Source organism: Oxyura jamaicensis, chromosome 1, assembly GCF_011077185.1.
Source record: "Oxyura jamaicensis isolate SHBP4307 breed ruddy duck chromosome 1, BPBGC_Ojam_1.0, whole genome shotgun sequence".
In the NCBI taxonomy this organism is placed as follows: domain Eukaryota; kingdom Metazoa; phylum Chordata; class Aves; order Anseriformes; family Anatidae; genus Oxyura; species Oxyura jamaicensis.
Window position 1 is genome coordinate 77,536,340 of NC_048893.1, and position 21,451 is coordinate 77,557,790.

Below are 21,451 nucleotides of genomic sequence, written 5' to 3' on the forward strand. Positions count from 1 at the left end.
TTTCCTTTCCTTTCCTTTCCTTTCCTTTCCTTTCCTTTCCTTTCCTTTCCTTTCCTTTCCTTTCCTTTCCTTTCCTTTCCTTTCCTTTCCTTTCCTTTCCTTTCCTTTCCTTTCCTTTCCTTTCCTTTCCTTTCCTTTCCTTTCCTTTCCTTTCCCTTTCCTTCTTTCTTTCCTTCTTTCTTTCCTTCTTTCCTTCTCTCTCTCTCTTTCCTTCTCTCCTTCTCTCTTTCTCTCTGTCTTTCTCTCTCTCTTTTTTGTATTTTTTTCTTCTTTTTCTTTTCTTTTTTTTTTTTTCTGTAAAAGATGCTTTTGTAAGATATTGCTTGTTTTTAGCCTGTGTGCTTATAGAATTATTTTGAAAAGCTACTAGGCAGATAGTCCCCAAATGTGAGTTAAGAACTCGTAGGTAGCTTTTGGGGAAGCTTTTTGAAATCCCCTCATGCAAAATAATTTTGCAAACCGCCTGCATGCCATTCTTTGACTATTCTAGCAGACTTTCAAAATGGTAAAGAGTAAATGGCCAAGAGAAAATGGCAGATTATGTTCTATTTGTATTGCAGCAGATTGTTATGTTTATTTTCCAATGGTGCAAGAATATAAAGGGAAACAAAATAATTCACAAGTTTTTTGCTGAAGATTTTTCTAGAAGTTGGAAGTACTTTCTGGATAAAAAGTCAGGTTCTGTGTGCCTATGCCCCTCTTCTGCAGCCTTTCTGCAGCATTTATTATCATTCACAACAGGCTGTTTTTTCTCAAAATGGAACAGGCTGAGGATTTGACAACTATGAGTCAGACTTCACAGAATCATAAGCTTAATTTATAAAAACAGATTTCAAATGTAGGGCTCTTCCTGTCTACTTTTGCATTGTTACAGATACTGCATTTTTGCATAGTAAAAAGTTAAAAATGTTGCTAGTGTCTGATCAGGTGAGCATTTTATCAGTGTTTTTTAACAGATATCACAAGAAATCCATCACTACGATGATGACAAAATGCTGTAGTCTTTCTTAGCGATGGCAACAGATCAAACACATTTTAATTCCCCCACAGATTTTCCATATGTGAACTGATGAAGTTTAAGTGCCCTGACTTTGGGAAGATCCATAATATTAACCCAAGATATTAAAAGAAAATAAAAAATAGCTAAGAACTCTGAATGGGTAGTTACAATGACTGAACCTTTTCCTCAAGCAAAACCTCTTACCAAAAAGGAACAGGAAATAACACTTTCTGGACTGAGCCAAAGACTGAATGATAAGAAATAAACTTCAAGATGTCCTTTCTGCCCTGCCTTCTTAGAAATCACATACTGTTAATACATGTGTTTCTATATTTCCATTTTAAAATCCCCAGTTGCTTCACTTCTTACAGCTCTCACAAGGAGAGGATGAGAGAACCAATACACCAAGGCTGTTAGCTACATTTCTTACAGCATTGTTGGAGGTGGTGAATGCAGAATCAGTGATGAACACAGTACATGAATGTAAATAAAACAGATCACAACAGACAAGAGCAGAAGGGTAAAGCCTAGTGATTAGAGTGATAAACAAATTTGTAGATTCTACAGCAAAGTGCATATAACAACTATCCTACTAGATGTCACTAAATTGACAGTAATTCTGGCCAGGTGTACTTAACACTTTCATTTGAGTTTATGGCTGTAAGACATGTTGGCAGAAAATGCAACCACGTGGTCCTTATAAGGTATTAGTTTCCCATTCAGGAAATACATTCTCTGTCCTGCACCCTGGCACTATGCTATCTTGGGAAAGTAGTTCAGGGCCCAGTTATGCTTTTCAGGTCCTATTTTAAACATAGAACAGTAATATTTCTTACTTTTCTAACCATCTATTCTCAAAGCAGGCCATAAAGTCCTATCCCATAAAGAAAATTCCACCAGTGGTAGTAATGTGTATGGATAGTTGGTTGGTAAGTAGGGAGGAATCAACAAACTCTCTGCATAGTACTTTATTCTTACTAAAGGAAATAGGATGAGCAGTTATTCAGTTCTGGGAAATAAAGAAGATGCAGCTAGCACTACTGCTGTGCATGGATGCTATGGGGCATGCAAACTAATCTATTTAAACTCAGCCTATTTAAAGTCTAATACTAAAGAGACAGTTTTCTTGTAAACTCTTTCTTCCATTCCTCCTAACCCTCCAAACAATCCACTTCAATGCAGCAGAAAAGAATAAGAGTTTTGGTTTCAAGATTTTTTTTCCTCAACTTGTAAAACACCAGGATGGCATGAGACAGACCATGACAAACCTGGCCCCAAACTCACTGAAATCAAGAGGGGTCTCTTGGTCTCTATCTGCCTGTCTCTGTCTCTCAGCTACAACAGACTTCAGGAGAAGTTAGAAGTCTGAAGATTGTTCTGAATGTACTGTTAGAGGAATGGAAGGTTTCTATCTAAATATGCTCTTATTTACCATATTACTAAGCACAACTCTGATTCTTGCTGTAATTCTATAAATTACAGCTAATCAGTATTTACTACACTTCAGAGAAGTCTGTGAATACATTTTCAGATAGGGTATTTCATTCACTATGTCCTTCCTGTATTGATAGAGTAAGATTTTAGGAAAGCTAATGCAATAACTTTCCCCTAAGAAGAGCAGTATTCATTTGGTTATCTTTTCTTTGTGCACTTAGCTACCTTTACAAAAGTTTTAAAATATTTTTTTTCTTTAAGGCTAGTGTCCTGCCAAATTTTCTTTAAAACAGCCAAGACATTTAAAAACTACTACTACTACCACTAAAAAAAAAAAAAAAAAAAAAAAAAAAGTGACTAAAAAAACTCTGCTACCCTTGGAAACAATCAAATCCTTTTATAGAATGAATCAGAATGGATCCAGCTCAGTTCAATATGCTGTCTTCTGTTAAGCTGATATACTCTATTTCTGTGGTATTTCACACAGCAGTTGCAGAGAAGTCCTATCACATGTCAAAATAGCTGTACCTAAACTTTTTGCTCAGACCACCAATAAGCCACAGTGTCCGTGTGGGGAGCCATCCACAACATAAAGCCAGCCCCAGGAGTCCTGCCAAGGACAGAATATGCACTCCACAACACATGGGCTGATATGTGCAGCACCAGACATGCCCATATCCACTTGGCCTTGTCAACATGTGAATATAACATAAGGTAAACAGGAGAGAGATGACGAGACTGAGCATTCTGGGCTCTGGAGACTGCTGGCTCTGCAAAATGTTCTCATGCTGGGAAAAAAATGGTGCATGCTGCAAACAAGCATGCTACCACTCATCAGGGGAGAGGAGAGAGCCAGCTGCACGGAATATGCCAAGCAGAGCGCAAGATGAGCCGCTGATCCTGTTGAGCACTGACCCATGGGACAATTCAGCAGATTCTGCTTCTCGCAGAGGCAAGACACAGCCAGTCAGCAGACTGGGTTAAGCACTGAGCTCAGCTGGAGCTGAGGTCCTGACACTCACTGAGCACTACTTTGCCTCAGTGAAAAGCACCAGCTCCTGGCCCCAGGCTCCTACTGAGATCCAAACTCAACAGAGCCAGCAACACAGCGGGAGTCGCCTGCAGCCCTGGATATAGACATAGCCAATCTGCTCTCAGCAGGCACTGATACTGTACCCTTAGGGTATGTTCCATGCTGGTTTAACCCATGTACAATCCCTTGTTCACTTAGGGTGGTCTGCTTCTCCTTAAGTAAAGAGCAGCATTTGACCTGCACTCTGTGAAACACTACTATTTGTTAATGAGACATTTGCTCTGTTGAGAACAGTTAAAATGAGAATGCTGAAAAGTCTATGAAAATTCACATTCATAGCACTACTAATCAACTGCACTCATCCTCCAAATTCTGCCATCTCACTGTGAAATGAAAAGGCTGGATTCACTGCAAATCAGCTCAACTGTACACTATTTCGTCCCAGTCACATCAGCACCAAACTAGAAGGAACAGCCATGGATCAGGAAGGAGATTTGTCTGAACCACTTTTTTTGTTATCTTTGCATGTTAAACCTTGGAAAATCTGTGTGGAATTTATTTATTTATTTATTTATTTAATTAATTATTTCCAGGATCTTTTGCTGTAGTTGTGCCTTCCTTTGAGAAAGATGCTAAATCGACTGTTTATCATTTGGTCTGAAAGGAGAATAAGTATCTCCTAACAGAATCAGAATCTTCTGGAATTCCCTTCTGCTCTTTTCTTAAATTGAGAAGGCACTCATTGTACACACCCGAGTAGGTAATTCATGAGTAAGACTTTTTTTCTGTAAAGGTACCTGGCTCATGTTCCCTGTTCAACAGGGACTCTAAAACTTTACAGAATCAGCCATTGGCAGGACTCCCAGGATATTTTTCCATTTGCACATATTTCTAAAAATGTCAGCGCCAGTCTAACCATTCTCATCTGGGAAGCCTGACATCACATGTGCATTAGCCCAAGGGGGAAAAAAAAAAAAAAAAAAAAAATCTAAAATGAAAACCCCTTCTTAAAAGGAAAACTAATTCAAAGTATGTTACACTGGCTCCTGTCTCTGAGTTCTATGTAAATAACAGGAGGAAATTTTACAATGTGCATTTACTCCCATTACAATTCAATTAGAAAATAAGATAAAGAAGCAGTATGGATTTCAGGGATAAAGAGTGGATGGTATATGAAATTAAAGACTGATTCCTGAGTGCTTGGGTTAATTACCCAACAGCAGAAAATAAATAAATAAATAAATAAAAATCCCAGGCAGAGTTTTAAGAGCCATGCTCTCTTTGCAGTCCTGTAATTAAAACCAGACGGCTAGATAACACTACATCTAACTGTGGGAGAGCTTCCCCAGGGAACAAGCATGAGCATTTTCCTACAGACATCAGTCTCCCATTACTGTTTCTTCCAAATGTGGACCCTTCACACACTTTCCCAACATTACCTGCTGGGAAATACATATAGATGAGCAAGATGTGCTACACTGCTATTTGCAAGCTAATACAATAATCAGTATTCTATCTCACGTTTTCTTCTCCCCACAGCACATGTTCTCAGCATGCTATCACTGTAAAAGAGCTCTTTACTTTGTCTGGTCTGTCAAAAATCAAGGGAAAAAGGATATGACTGCAGACCTCAAGCCTATCTGAGTAGGACTCCTGGAACAGAACAAAAGTTGATTTCAGTAGGGCTAATTCACCGTTACAGAGTGATCAGAGAGCCGGATGTAATCCTGAAATATTTTAAATATATATCACTCTGCCCATGAACACTGCAATAATGACATCACAACTTCTCTCTCCAAGGTTAATTATTAGAAAAGCCCCTTCCCCTTTCCAGCTCCCATAATGATTTTGGTCACTTAACTCTAAGGTATGTTTAGTTTTAATTATACTTTTGACTTCTTGTTTTGTTGTTGTTGTTTTTTAATGTCCATTTTAAGTATGTGTTCTGTCTCTAGGTATTGAATAATTCCTAAATATGATTATTCATTACTGAAACTGACCTTTAAGACTGATGCCCTGGGAAGTTTAATGAAACTTTCCAGGTAGTGGATCTAAGCATTCCAGATCTCAAGTTCTCATGGTTGCATAAGACATAAACCCCACACTAAGCCTGTCCACTCATTTGCTGGAGTAAACCCCCCTCCACAGCAGAAATTCTTCAGAATATTTGCTTAAATTGTCATCATTGGACAGGTCTCCAGTACTCAGAAATCTTGTCCTGCCAATCCTTCTAGAAAGATGACAAACTCTGTCAGAAAACAGAGACAAAGGACAAAACTGAGTCATTAGAAGAAAGACTATGTTCAGTGGAAGATCATAAGTTATTCTGCTACAAACACGAAAAAAATGAAAACCCATTGATACATTTACCTACCCTTAGGACTTCATTCAGAGTGACTTGTTTCTTACCCATTTGTTGGGACGGCTGAGGTCATTAACATGTTAAATTATTGCAGTTATTGCTGTCATGGTCTACAAATTACCACATCAGAAAAGATCTGAGGTTGAAGTTTACTTCTAGACATCACACTTACTTCTCAATCTGACTGAATGTAACTAATGTTCCAGTCCCTAGGGACCCCAACAGAGCAAATGCTTACACACAGATTCTCCCTGAAGCTACAGAAGAATTCTAGTGGTGGTTCACTCTATCCCTGTGCTGGATGTTCAATTTTTTTGCAGTACTGGAAGCAGTAACAGTTACATGTGTTTGTAATAGTTTTGCTTTCAGTATTACATGCAAAATCCTAATGCTTTGTAAGAAAAGCTTAGCAATGTTTTCAGACCAGTCCTTTCCTGCATGCACATTTTTTCTGAGTCTATCTCACATGGATTTAGAGAAGTCAGAGACCTTTGAAAGCTAACAATGGTCAGAAAGTACTTATGTATTTTGACCTATCACTAATCCCCTCTCAGTCTGCAATAAATTTAGGACCAAATTTAACTTTTTAGCATATATGAAAAGGAATATAAACTTAATCCACAATGTAAACAGAGTGGACCAGCACAGAAGGATCTTCAGGAACAAGCTAGGCAAATATCTGCAGATCACTTAGGTGAGCCTGACCATTTTGTTGGGAAGGAGATTGGCTTCAATGAGATCTCTGTAGGTCTCATGCTGCCTGCATTTCTTTGCATGTAGCTAAAAGTGTCTCCCCACCCCTTTCCTCATTTTTAAAATTTTCTATTATTTTCCAATGCAGTTTGCCAGATAACAAGAACAGGTAATATTCTTGGCCACCAGGGTCTTGATTGTACTACAGTTCCTAAGCAGAATTACAAGGTGCAGTGACTGACACACAATGGATAGCTAACAGCAGGATGGTGCAAACAGAAAAGTCAGTCACACAAAAAAGAAAGCAACAGTATCCTGCTCTTACTGTCAGATTCATGTGCTCTCCATTTGCACTTAGAAAAGTGGGGGATTTTTGTAGTGACTTTTAGTATATTTGCTTATACACAAGTTCAGGTGGAAGCAGAATTAGATGTGAACAGAACTCTGCAGGAATAATTCTGATCAGTGAATAGACTATGACTATGGTTTAAGGTTAGATATTACCAACAGGCTGAATATGTAAAGCTTTCAAGATACTCCAAGAAATTTTCTGAAGGCACGATACCATGCAGTATCAAAGTGGAGTGTACTTCTCAGCCCTAAGTGTGAAACAGAAGCTATTTAACTGACAAACTGCACTTGTCAATTAAACAGTGAGGCAATGTTCCTGGGCAATTAATCCCAATCACCTATGCTGTTAAAAGCTTCTGGTCACACTGGCAAGTCTGTACAAAAAAAAAAAAGTTCTCTTCCAAATACTATCTAGGCACAACCTGGGAATTAGCACAGGTCAGGAACTGAACTCATTAGGCAATCTGTCTCTGGTCACCTTGTTATGGAGGGAAAGAGCACAGGCTGCTACATGCCACTTGGCCTCAGTGACAGAGAATGGTCCTGGGTGCATTTCATTTTCTAATATAGATGCAGTCAGGATGTCTATAAGAAATCATATTTCCTCCTCAGTGGAATATCCAGCTTCCTTACTAAAAAGAATCTACCCCATTTTCCACTAGCAGGAAGCAGTGCAAATTACATTTTGAAAGGCACAGTGTTTCAAAGCCAGCCAGAGTGTTTTCCCTCTCATGCTCAAAAATACTACACTCCTCAGCCTCTGTTCTTTTATCAGTATTCATCACTGAGATTGCTCTTACATCTCTTGGTATTCTCCTAGCATCTGTTTAAAATTGTTTCATTTTAGAATATCACGCTGAAATTTTTGAGATGAAAAACAAAACAACAACAACAACAACAACAAAAACAACACACCAAGCCCAACCAGGACAAGCTTGTGAGCATTCTTTTATGCAGTCAAGCAAATTCTGCATCAGACAGCAGTATTAATTATCAGAGAAAGGTAAAAAATAAAAATAAAAATAAAAATCCTAGCTTCTTATAAGTAACTTTTCCCCATTCTGTAATATTAATTAGCACCTTGTCAGTAGTTTACCTGTTCCAAGCACTGTACCTCAGTAACCTGTGTGTACCTGATAGTGCTCTTTTGTGCTTCATGTCATGGGGACAGGACCACTAAAGAATCAAACAGTGCTCTTCTCAGCTCCAGAGGAATCTAGACAGAAATGCCTTGACTACTACACTGAGAGGTTCAAGGCTTCTCTAAACATTCTACACACTGACATGAGAGCCACTATACTCAGTATCTTCACATAAGGTCATTTAGAGATACTGTGTGGGAAACATGGGCCCTGGGAATCTGACTGAAATTTTGATGTTTTCTGGGATTTACTCCCTGAGGCCCCCAACAAGATGCCAGTATCTGCTTTGGATTCACAGGATTCACAGTTTGACATCCCTATAAGTAGAGGTACCTGCATCCTTTCTTTCAACACACTGAGTAGACTTTTAAAACATGATCCAATGAGATACTGTGTAGGTATTTTGCCCAATAGCTGTAATCCAGAAGCACCTCTGATAGCCATCATCCCTTTCTTAGGCAAACATACTGATATCCCTGCTATAGATTCCTTCTCTTCCCTGTGTTTCTTGTTTGGCTTAAGGAATTTAATTCCTTCAAAACATGGTGGGTAAACTTTAACTGGTAGATACTACTTCTCAGAACTGTTGTCACCCTTCAGACCAATCATTTATTAGCATCAATTCTCTTTCATGGCCAGAATTTCCAAGCATGTTAAAGATAATATTTCCTAATTAGAACATTCTGAGAATTAATTGTGCAATAATAAAATAATACCAACGTGGCATTATTTTTATTATTTATTATTTTATATTACCGTAGTACTACCACAATAACCTTTCTTGTCCTTAAATAAGGCAGCATTGCCCTGAAAATTAACAGTGCTTCCTGAACTAAGGAACTCATAAAATTTGCTCTAAAAATTAACACTACACCATTCCCTCAATTACACCCCCTCAGATTTTCAAATAATTTTAAACAGAAAAGAAATTCTAAGGCTACACTGCTTAAATAATTCAAATCACGTTCAGCTTCCCACTCCCCCACTCCCCCCAGTTGTATGTATTTCTATTTACAACTAAACAGAGAGAAGAGAGAAGGAGAAGAGCTAGAAGATATTTAACTATGTTGAACTTCCTTGAGAGAATTCAGTATGGAGTATCTAATCTGTGTCAGAATCTAAACTAATCCCTGTCAACTCTGGAGGGAGCAAAGAAAACCCTGGCATGTATTTCCAGGGAGCTACCAAGTACCAGGACACCACCAGTGAAGTGCTACCACACAGCGAAGGAATTTCAGCCTACTGACCTCTGTTCCCTGTATACACCTCAGACCTTTAGACAGGTGCTATTAATCTAGTATTTTTAAATTGTACTTCTTCCTCCAGTATCTTCACACAAACTACAATACTGGATCTGAGTTTTTACTATGCAATTGTATTCATATTAGCAGAGCTGCAAGGCTTCATTTTACTCTCCTCCTACATGACACAGACCATACAGCCTCTGCTACCTGGACTTGGTTGAGGCCATGATCTAACAGAAGAGACTGCATATGTCAACTTTTATCTTCAAATTGGCTTCCTTGTTAAATTTGAGGAGGATGGAATACTTCTGAGGAGTATTGTTATTGATTTCCATCAAAGGTGGCTTCTCTAGTAACATGTTTTCCCATGTCAGCTTCAAACACAACTAACTCTAGCAACGTGTTCATCTCAAACTGAAGGGATGCAGCTGTGGAATCACCAGCAGTAATCACAACTACTATGCACAGCAGCAGGACAGCTCTGCCAGTTACTGCTTTCCAGTAATGACAGCTATCACTATCAAATGGACTGTGACAAAAGTGAAGGTAAGAATGCACAGTGAGGTATTAATCCAAAGGGAAAAGGCCAGGGTAATCTGAGAAATGGAATAATCAAATTTGGAAGAGTGAAGGATCAATAGAAGGCAAAAACACAATCACTTCTATTTGTAGAAGCAACTCTTCATCTTGGATCTTGGTTTTCTCAGTTAATACCTGTGAAAACTGGGGAACCCTCAGCCTCAGTCATTACTCATGTGAGAAGGATTGCAGTGGGAGACATAAATTATAGAGGAGAAAACAACACCAAACATGAAAGAAAGGCAGTTATCTCTGGCTGCTTAAAGGCTGCTTCCCACAAAATAGGAAATGACACTATTTGTGGCATATTGTAGTTGAAACAGAAATTAGATCATTCACTTCTCTCTCCAGCATGTCAGAGAAGTGTTACTACCTGCAGTGATTTCTTTGGAAACATCCTCCTGATGACAACCAACTTGACTGAATTACTAATACAGACAACACTTTACAGATTATTTTTAGTAATTTCTAAATTCTATCTGGATAATTAATTCTGCAGTAATCATACAGGCTTCCTGTGCTGGGAAGCCCATGCTGTAATGCTCTGTTGCCAGCTAGGAAGGTTATTAATTTTAGTGTTAGACAAAGCCATTTTCAGAAATCATGTTACCTCAATGAAAAGTCAAAGTAACATTGTTCCACTGGAAAAGGTAACCTTATTTTCATGTCAAATAAGGAGAAAATTACTGAAAACAAAGGATGTTGCATCTATCTCTTCCTGATCAGATCCACTTTTTTTTTTTTTTTTTTTTCGGGCCGGGCGCCCGCCCCCCCCCCCCCCCCCCCAATGGGTTCACCCAGGCATAAATGAAAACAAAATTCAGGTATATGTCCTTAGCACAAAATTTCTAAAGAAAGCCCTGAAGATGGGTATTCAAAGCTAGTCCAAACTTAGAGTAATTACTGAGCGTGCCCTAGGAATGGGATTTTAGAATGCAGAATGGGCAACTCATTACTGTTTTGGATTTACCATATTGGCAAAAAGATGCGATTACTTTACAGAGACCACTTGAGTTATAAGTTCAAAGGAGAGTGGCCCATAGGCTACTACAAACAGAAATCTAGTAAGGTGACACAGAGAACTGAAGAGTTGTTCATGTGTACAACAAGGCAGTGAAAGAAAAAATTAGAAAATCTACAAATACACAAAACAGTCTTGGTTGAATGACTTTGGAAGAATGATTTTGATGGCTGTAATATTATAAGGATCTTTTCTATTTCATTTTTAAAATTTAACTAAGTTAGTTTACCAAAGGAGGTTAGTGAAGTTGATGGTCACACAATGACAGCTGCACTAAAAGCAGGAATATTCTGTTCAAGTGTTATCTCACAGTTTTCTTGTTGCTCCTCTACCCTGAACAGGATCTATCTCATTACTAGTGAAATCTTTCCAACATGCTGACCACCATACCACATACTGACCCTATACTGGGCAAGTTGCAAGGACAAAGTCTTCAATTAGGTCTACTGTTGCACACCACTAAATTGTCTCCCTGTTCTACCTCAGAACTAGTTTCTCTGCCATGTTTCAGAAGACAAAGGCCTTTTACTTATATATTTTCTGTGAGAGAAAGTGCACTAGTATTTCCTTTGATACTTAATCTGAAGTGGATGGTAGCACAAGGAGAAGCAAAACTACTTCTGAGAGTGCTCAATGTGCTGTGACTCGACAGCCCTCATCACCGCTACCACCACTGCAGAACAGACTCAGAGAGCGGTGTTTGCAACAGGAGAAGCTGAGGAACAGTCAGCAGAAGTGCAATTTTCTCTTTATATAGCCCAAATAAAAATGAAAGAGGGATTTGTTCATGCTGCATCATGACCCCTCCAGATGGGTCTCAGTGCACAGATGCTGGCATCCAGTTCTTGACTGTAGAGTCAGCAGAAGCCATGCAGGAAAGCAGAAAGGGGACCACAGAGTGAATCTCTCTCCTTTCTTCCTTCCCTCCCTCACTGCTTTTGGTGATCTCATGTTTCAGATGACCCAGTCCAGCCAAGCCCACTTATATTTGTGCCTCTCCTAGCCCTCTCCCCCTATGAAAAGCCTGGTCTTCCCTTCCACAGCTTTTTCTCTTACTCTGTTTGTATGTATAAAATAATTGTACTATTGTTCATAAAGCCCTGGGAGATTAATAATGTTAAATAACAGTTGCTGTTTTATCATTTTCAGAATGATGGAAAAGTAAAATGGGAATATAGACTCCCCTTGGAGCCATGCTGAGCAACCTAAACTCATGTTAATGGTGACCCAAAATAATATTCAGTTCAGCATCCCTAAAATGGAAGGGTAATGCATTTCAGTGCATATTGTCCTGCTCAAGATGAAAAGCCCTTAATAGCTATGGCATACAGACATGGGTGGCATTAGGAACTTTTTGTGACATAGCTCCAAGACAAAGGTTTACAAAAATGTGTTTTTTCCCTTTTATATATTTATTTTTAACGTTTACAATGATTAACGTTTAACATAAAACCAGTAATGGTTTGACAGATTTCCTTCTTGAAATGTGCCTAGAGTTGGCATGCACTGCCACTTCCTTCTTTCACGTTTATATGAGCTTTCTCAGATTTGGTTCTCTTTTTCCTCTCATTTTCTTTTGCATCATCAGTTTGCATCAACATGTTACAAGGCTTCTGCACTGTTTGTATCCCAGACACAGACAGATACATGGTGCCTACTGAACTCAGTGAAGGATGTGGACAACAAAATTAACTAGAGTGAGTGCAGGTTTTGCTGCTGGAAAATGCAATCACAATCTTATCCAAGCCAAAGTGGTAATTCTTCATGAAAGCAGTCCTGAGACTCGGTTTGCAACTGATCATGTCAAGAATACTGCTCTGATGAATAGCGGCTGCAGGGACAGGCATTCATTTTGCAGTAAGAATCTGGTGTTCTGATTCAAGGTCCTTCAGTACCACTTGTTTTCAGGCTCACAAACTATATCAGGTACCTAAATATTTGCACTGAAGTCCAACAGAAACTAATGGCCCTAAGGTTTCAGCAAGGTATGTAGGTCATCTTTGAGTAACAATCTCCAAGATCAGTGCAACCAAAATAATTTCTTATTAACGTTTCACTTAAATATGTACTTAAAGCTGAGCCCATAGTAAACGCTTTTCTGAACTGTACTCTAACCATGTTTCTGGTTGTATTACTCAGTGCCTAGCAGCAACCTCTCTCTTTAGAAAGCATATCCTTTACTGTCATATAAGCCAACAGAAATTATACATCCTTGTAAAGGTGTCAAAGCTGAGTTCAGACTGCACTTAACAACTATTTAGAAAGCTAAGCCACAATAATATTTTCAACTATATTTTGAGAATATATTTTTGTTGTTGTTGGAAAGTTCCATTGTTTTATTATGGAAAAACAAAGTATGTCCAAACTGAAGGTTGAAGAATGATTTGACAAGCCAGCATCCAACCTTGTGGAAAAAATCAGGGTTTTTTGCTCTCACAGAGCTTGATCTTGATTCGGACAAATTCTACGCTAAGTTATAGCAGCAATCCAGAGCATACTGGCTCCAGAGGGAAGTTAAAGGTTCCCAGCATCTTGCAAGACCAAGTCCTGTGATATCTCTCCAAACACTAATTGAGGTTCAAGAAGAAGTCGTTACAATGTAAGAGTTCAATGCCACTGAAGGGTGAGGATTTCACTCCTCCCTGCTTGCTCACTTCTCTGAACCATTGAGATTTCCACTCCTTCCTTGCACTGGCTTTGGCATTCACTTGCTTTCCAGATTAATAATTTAACAGAAAACTATCTACTTTGGTGCTGTTGTTACTGCACTGGATTTTCTGCCAGAACAGCGAGCTCAAGAGCTCCTGGAATAGGAGGCATCACTTGCATGTGTACTTGCACAAGGACAGAACCAGTTCATGGTGAGCAAAAAAAAAAGGGCACAAAATGGGAGAAAGAAAAGTGACAAGGAAGGAGGGAGGCCAGGCTTTCCCTTTCTGTTAGCAATGAGCTTTTTAAGACTCAGTACCCATAGCCCTGATCTGCTTTCACCTACATCACTTTTACACCAGTGTTTCTCCACTAATGGTGATAATTTCTGTTACATACCACTTTCAGATTATTAATATCCAAAAGCTTTAGCCACAAGCAGGGTTCCACTGTTAAACAAGGGACTGTATGTACACAAAGTCCCTGCTCTGGCAAGCTGACAGTCTAATTCACCACAGCATGAGACTGGAAGAGCTAACTATAGAAGAAGAAAGTGGTCAGGAAAGTGAGGGTAGTCGTCGGGAAAGACACCACCAAAATGTGATCCTGCAAAACTCAATTAAATGTTTGGTACTTATTCGGGTGAGTTAGATGGATTTAATCACTGAAAGTCAATCAAAATACTTCCCTGAATGAAAAAGCTTCACTCTAAGTCCATCAACGATCTAGATCGTAGCAATTGCAACAGACAATTATACAATTTCTTTGTTCCATTCTAGATTCAACCTCATCAAAGGGCTAATTCTGCACCTCACATTGATGTAAAAAAAAAAAAACCCTCACTAAAGCACAGAGCTACCCAAATCTAGAACACACCTGGACTGAGCACTTTGTTAGTCTAGTGCAGATAGCTTCTCAGAACATTACTTCATTGTCCATCTAAATAAACAAGCAAAACACCTAAGAAACCAACACCTACAATTAATGTGAAAGAGAAAGTTCTCTGTTTTCAGATTCAACCTCCTCCCCATTTCCCTTCCCCCTCCCCATATTTTGGTTTGGGACTGAGATTTATGTAACAGTTCTTCACACTAAACATGAAAAATTCTACTAGCTTGGCACTCATCATGACTTTTACTGAATAGGAAGCAAAATGTCATTCATTTGGTTATTATTATTAAATGGGCATGGTAAGGGACAAGTAAGCACAATTTATGTCTGGGTTGAAAATGTTAAAGCACTGTTTAGCAAGGCTGATTTAAATTTACTGCAGTTCATATATCTGTGGTACTTACATAAACCACAATCCCAACTTAATATTTACTTAAGTGATAGAAAAAAAAAATGATAAAAACAAACCTTGAATGTTGACAATCAAGACCCCTTTCTGCTAGTCTTCCAGTATCACTGTACTTGATAAAGGCATGAAATATCCTTCAGCAGTATCACAGGAGACTGAGAGAAATATATGTCCATTGCAAGGAAAATAGTAACACAGCACCTTGATTTAAAGAAGCAACTTTGTGTCAGTCTTCACTAGTAAGTTGTACAGTGCTGTGTTATCAGGATGAAGATAATTTCTCATTGATCTTTCAACAACATCTTAACTGCAATATCCACAGTATTGAAAATGTTTTGTTTGGAAATAAAGGAAAACAAGGATGTGTTTTGGTGAAAGGTGATGCTTTCCATCTGCATCCAAGGTATATGCCATGCAATGGTTATTTCAGTAGTGTGGCAAGACATATTAGATTCTTTAAGTGTCATCCATTTCCAGTCTATGAAAATTAAAAACAGTGAACTATGTACACAAATAGTATGGATACATCAAGGTTACTCATACATGTGCCAAAGCAAGCTGGAGTGTAGAATAAAGAAGTAGTTTTGCAGATACTGCACTCATATTCTACCTTCATGTTACAACTATCCACTCCCTACTGTTTTTGATCTGTTGTGCACTTGGATCAAATCTAGTAACAGCAGACAGTATTACTTTCCTTTTGGTCTCAGAAAGATAATGAAAGTATAAAACGGTAAAACTAAATAATAATAATAATAATAAAGCTGCACATACTTTTTTTTTCTGTTTTTTTGAGAGGACAGAAAGCATAGGACCTAATATTTAGAAATTCTGAAACAGTAAGGTAATTAATAAAATTATTTATAAAGAAGTATATCTACAATATTTAATAATTTAAGGCTCACAAGAAACTAATATATCATTAACAATAACAATTTTCTGCTATTGGGTTAAGAGCACCAAATTCACTTCACATACTAGACAAACAGATCTGTACTGATCACAAGTGGAAAACTCTGAAAGTGCTGATCTGCTAATGTCCCTAGTGCTTTAATGAAGTTGTATTTCACAGGAATAAGAAAACCCTTTTCCCCCATAAATACAGATATACAGATATAAAATATATTGGAATAATTTCAGTTTGAAACTACAGTACAAAAAAACCTTCATCCTTCCCCCCACCCCAAAATCCATTCATTCTCCACACACACATCCCCCAAATCTTTAATACTAAACTTGGAGCTACTGAATTGCTTACAAATGACCCATTTAAAACCAAAACACTATTTGCTAAAATAAGTTTCTACAAATTAGATTTTGCACTTTCATAATTTACCAGCTCCTGCATCATGGAGCATAGCTTATTCTTAGTCTATTTTAAAAATAGGTGACCCTTTGTGTCATGGAAAAAGAACATAAAAACATGTATTCCTGCAGGACTGCTCAGGACAGTGATCAATTTATAAAATATAGCCTGATTTAAAAAAAAAAAAAATGGTATGAAAATAATAGGAATAGTAGTAAGTTTCCAACAGCAGTAAATCCTTGTTCATCTCTAAGCTCTATTTTTCTCTTTTCCTTACAGATCTGTTTCCCTATTGGTGTCCATACAGAGAGCATAGAGGGATTTTCTGAGATCTACATTACTTTTAGCTTTGATATTGGTTTTCTCTAAAGAGCTGGTGCCATTGTTGAACCCCTCACTGTTTTCCAAGTGCACAGCAGATTTGTTCAGAGAGTTTTTACTGAATCTTCTCTTTGCATCTCCCCCTGTTGTGCTGTCCTGAGCACTACTGTGCTCTTCTTTGAGAATAGCTTGCTCTTCATGATCAGTCTCTCGGTGGTAGAAGTAGTTGAAGTTGGATACAATGACAGGGACAGGCAGGGCAATGGTGAGCACACCAGCAATGGCACACAAGGAGCCCACAATCTTTCCCCCCACAGTGACAGGTCGCATATCCCCATAGCCAACAGTGGTCATGGTCACCACAGCCCACCAGAAAGCATCAGGTATGCTGGAGAAATGAGACTCAGGGTCATCAGCCTCAGCAAAATAGACAGCACTGGAGAAGAGGATCACCCCAATGAAGAGGAAGAAGATGAGGAGTCCAAGCTCTCTCATACTGGCTTTCAAAGTCTGTCCCAAGATCTGCAGCCCCTTGGAGTGCCTGGAGAGCTTGAAGATCCTGAAGACCCTGACCAGGCGGATGACTCTGAGGATGGCCAAGGACATGGCTTGCTGCTGGCCCCCACCCCCATTGCCACTGTTAGCCCCAGGCTGCTGCTGCTCATGGGCCAGCTCTGTGCCCAGGGTGATGAAGTAGGGGATGATGGCCACGATGTCGATGATGTTCATGATGTTGCGGGAAAACTCGGGTTTGCTGGGGCAGGCAAAGAAGCGTACGAGGAGCTCAAAGGTGAACCAGATCACGCAGGTGGTCTCAATGATGAAGAAGGGGTCTGAGAGGCTGCTGGGTGGCTGCATGGGTAGAGGGTCCCCAGTTGTGCCATTCAAACCTCCGCTTTGTGGGGGCAAGGGCACAGGCATCTCCCTCTCATCCCTGAATTCAGGCAGCGTCTCCAGGCAGAATGTGATGATGGAGATGAGGATCACCAGCACAGAGACGATGGCGATGGCCCGGGCCGAGCTGGAGCTTTCGGGGTACTCAAAGATGAGCCAGACCTGGCGCTGGAACTCATTGCGAGGCAGGGGCTTCTCTTCCTCCTTGATGAAGCCTTCATCCTCCCGGAAGCGCTCCATGGCCTCATCACCCAGCTGGTAGAAACGGATCTCGTCGGCAAAGACATCAATGGAGACATTGACGGGCCGGCGGAGCTTGCCCCCGGACTGGTAGAAGTAGAGTATCCCATCGAAGCTGGGCCGGTTGCGGTCGAAGAAGTACTCGTTGCGGAGTGGGTCGAAGTACCGCATGCGCTTATCCGGATCTCCCAGCAGCGTGTCAGGGAACTGGTTGAGGGTGCCCAGCTGGGTCTCGAAGCGCAGCCCGGAGATGTTGATCAGCACCCGCTGGTGGTGCAGGGTGCCCTGGCTCGCCACCGCTGCTGCCTCCTCCTCCTCCTCACCCGCCACTGCCATGGCCATGCCCCGCCGGTGGCCCCCTTCCTCGGGGGGTCCCATCTCTTGTTGGGGTGCCGGTTGGGACACTGGTTGAGGTATCAGTTGGGGTGCCCGTTGGGACGTCGGTTGAGGTAACGGTTGGGGTGCCGGTTGGGCCGGTTGGAGCGGCGGCGCCTCCCCGTTGAGGCTGCCCTCCCTGCCGCTGCGAGGGCCCGGCGGTGCACCCTGCTTGCCGTTGCTCAGCCGCGGCGCGGCGGCGGCGGAGCCCGCGATGTGGAGCAGGTCGCTCCGTCGTCGAGCCCCCCCGCTGCCGCTGCCGCTGCCGCCACCGCCGCCGCCACCGCCGCCGTTCGCGACATCCTCGCCTCCCGCGATAGCCGTGGCGCCGCCGTTCTCCAGAGTCACCAGCGCGATCTCCATGGGCAGCGGCGGCGGGAGGCGGGCATGCTGCGGTCGCCGCCGGCCACCTCCGGGCGGCCGCCGCCTCTCAGCGACGAGCGGCCCGGGGGAGCTGCCCGGGGACCCGGATATGAAGGGGAGATAACCGCGATCGCCTGACGTCAACGAGGATCCCTTCTCCTCCGCGCATCCCCGTCTATCCCCCGGGCTGCCGCGTCCCCGGCCCGCCCCGCCTCGCAGCCCCCGCAATCCCCCGACCCTGCAGCTGGGTTTACTGTGCGACCCCCACGCGTAGATTACTTGCCAAAAGGGCTGCGCGCAGGGGGGCCTCCGGCTGTCCGACCCCGCTCCACCCATCAGGAAAATCATAACCGAAAGCCCCGGGGATTCCCTGTGTGTTTACCCCCCCTTCCTCTCCAACCCCTCCCCCCCCTCCACCACCACCCCCCGGCCGCTCACCCAGCGCATTGAGAAAAAAAAAAGGGGGATTGGGGATGTTCTGCTTTGTTTTGCTTTGCTCCCCAGCCTCCCCCTCGCCCTCACCATGCAGCTCCAGGGTGTTTCTAAAGCCGGTGGAAATCAATGTTAGTAATTGCAGTCTGGGACCATGCTTTCCCTGTGATGCATCCTTAAACCCACATCCAAGGCTGATACATTTCAATAGACACACATTTTGTTAGAGAAAATGAATTGAAGCAGCTTTATATGATATGACAACTTCAATTACAGTTCTGTAATACAATCAATGCTAAGATCTTATTTTCTCTATCCAAACCGTGAATTTATCCATCCTACACAAGGTCTACTGGAAAATATTCTAAATATGTACACAAATAGTGTAGGATTAAAACGTATACGTATAGTCATATAGTCAGAAACTCTAGAGTTTCTGGGTTTCTGACCCAGAAGTAGGAAATTTCCCAAGTGTAGGAAATATTAAGTGAAAAAACACTTTGGCTTTCAGGAGATATCACTGCAGAGACATTTTTATTGAATCCTTGTGGTAGTACTCATAGATCCATCAAACACTTTAGCTAGATTCACTGGGAATTAATCACTGGGTTTTCATTTAATTTAATCCATTACCTCTGTATATGAAATATGCCCAAAGATATTAGAAACCACACAAAAATAGAAAACCAGGATGAATGATTATTGTAAGTGATAATTTGTCTATGACATGGTCATGTTCTGTACTGTACCTCTGAGATCTGAGCACAGAATCACTGTCTTATTATGCCATTGTGCAGGTGAAGTAAAGGACTATTTTCCTAACATGAGTAATTCCTAGAAGCAAAATTACAGATATGTTTTCTAGAGCAGCCCTTTGAAAATAATGGGCCTTTGATTTATAGGAATGTATCAGACTGCTGAAATGTATTATAATACCCTTTGGAACTGGCAAACTCTGCAATAAATACAGGCACAGCTGTGCACCCTGACAAATAACAGCTGACCTGTTATCATTACATGTCAGGGATGATAATTGAAGGAAGGTCTTGCACACTGGAAACTAGTCTGCTTTTCCAGCAATGTCAGCTCCTCTAATGCAAGATATTTCCCCTCCAAACCTTGCCTCAGGACTAATCTTTTATTTAAAGAGGAAACATCCCTAGACAAGTTCACTTAGATCTGCCAGGGACAATGCCACTTGGAATTAGTAAATTGCACCCTAGGAGCTGAAGTGCCTGGCCATCACAGCAAACACCTTTGGATTCTTCTCAGTGAATATGTCTCTATCACAGGGCCAAATCACAGGCATCCACAAACACTCGGCTGTGTTTTCATCTGCACAGTAATATTAGCAATAACACAAGAAAAACAGGTGACTTGACAGCACCTGTGCTTGTTCCCTCAACTCTATAGGTTTTTCATCCAGTGTGTTGTTCCTGCATGTATTCAAACATACACACCTGCCCTCTCTCCACCTGCAAAACCTCCTTTCAGGGAACTCACCACACAAGTGTGATATTTAGCCTTTGCATGCAACCACCTTCAGTTTACATGACCTGTCATTGCTTGAGACCAGTGTCTGAAGGCTCCCACAACCAAACCAACCACCTAGAGGGACATATGCATGCTAACCCTCTCCCACACTTTCAAGCATCCCTCATAGAAACCCACATCCATTCTCAGTCGTGTTCCCACATTTCACCTCCCACACCTAGTGATACTTTAAAAAATTCCCTTACTAAGTAAGTATCTTCAGTGCTGTGTCAGACAGCCTTTTAGGGAATTCAGCCTAGGAGGGATGACTCTGTGGGCAGAAAAAAAAATATATATATATATATATATATATATATGTATATATGTATATATATATATAAAAAAAAAAAAAAAAAAGCTGCTTCTTACTGCTTCTCAGACTGATGTATCCATTCTCCCACTCCTTCATCAACAAGAGGGTGCTGCACTTCAATGATGCCTGGGAGAGATTACGCTGAATTATGCTACCCTGATTGAAGACCAAGTTTCTAGCCCTTTTCAATGTTGTGTTGCAGTGTTCACATCCTGAATTTGAAAGCAGATGGGATTATACTGAAGTGCTAAGGAAAAGACAGACTTGGTCACTTCCATCTTACTGAAAGCCTTACTGAAAAACTGATAAAATGTACTTTACTAATTGATATAGCAGGAAAACACAGCTGCTCTGTTTAGTTTAAGTAGAATATATCTACATTCTTTGCAGCTCTAACAATTCTGACAATTTAAGATGCTATCTGTAGATGTGGGTGCAAGGGAAGAGGGGAGGAAAGGGTGAAGAGAAAGTGGGAGGATGATGTTAAAGGGGAAAAAATATCTACTCCAAGCAGCAAATTTCAAAGGGCAACGCTAAATAAGCATTCCTAATTTTCTGAGTGTGATGAAATGACTACAAACACTTCTTTGAAGAGAAGCCGAAACAGTAGAAAGCAAAAATATTGAGAGAAAATATGACAAAGAATTTACTTCTCTCTATACTGGTGAGTTAACAAATATATATATATATATTGTCCAAAACACATGCACATGTGCAGTCAGTCCCATACATTCCAGCACATCCACACCCATACTTACCATTTCATGAAGTTCCACTGCCATTCAGTTCTCCTAATCCAGTCATGATGCTTGTTGTCATCCCCTTTAAACGAGGTGATGCTAGTCTGTCATTTTTCCAAGATTCCC

At 40.9% G+C, this 21,451-nt stretch overlaps 1 protein-coding gene across 2 annotated transcripts in view; it reads right to left on the reverse strand.

Annotated features, from left to right (window-relative positions):
* Window positions 1-18,546, reverse strand: part of LOC118157568 (potassium voltage-gated channel subfamily A member 5-like) — a 31,128-nt gene extending 12,582 nt beyond the window's left edge. The window contains exons 1-2 of one of the 2 annotated variants that reach the window (XM_035311976.1): window positions 18,044-18,539; window positions 14,868-17,983 (exon numbers count right to left, since the gene is read on the reverse strand). In XM_035311976.1, the coding sequence (XP_035167867.1) occupies window positions 16,388-17,983; window positions 18,044-18,307 (1,860 nt within the window). In that variant the 5' untranslated portion in view covers window positions 18,308-18,539 and the 3' untranslated portion in view covers window positions 14,868-16,387. Of the gene's footprint in view, window positions 1-14,867 lie in introns of both variants that reach the window. The other variant, XM_035311969.1, reaches the window with a different exon arrangement.
* Window positions 18,547-21,451: the final 2,905 nt, after the last annotated feature.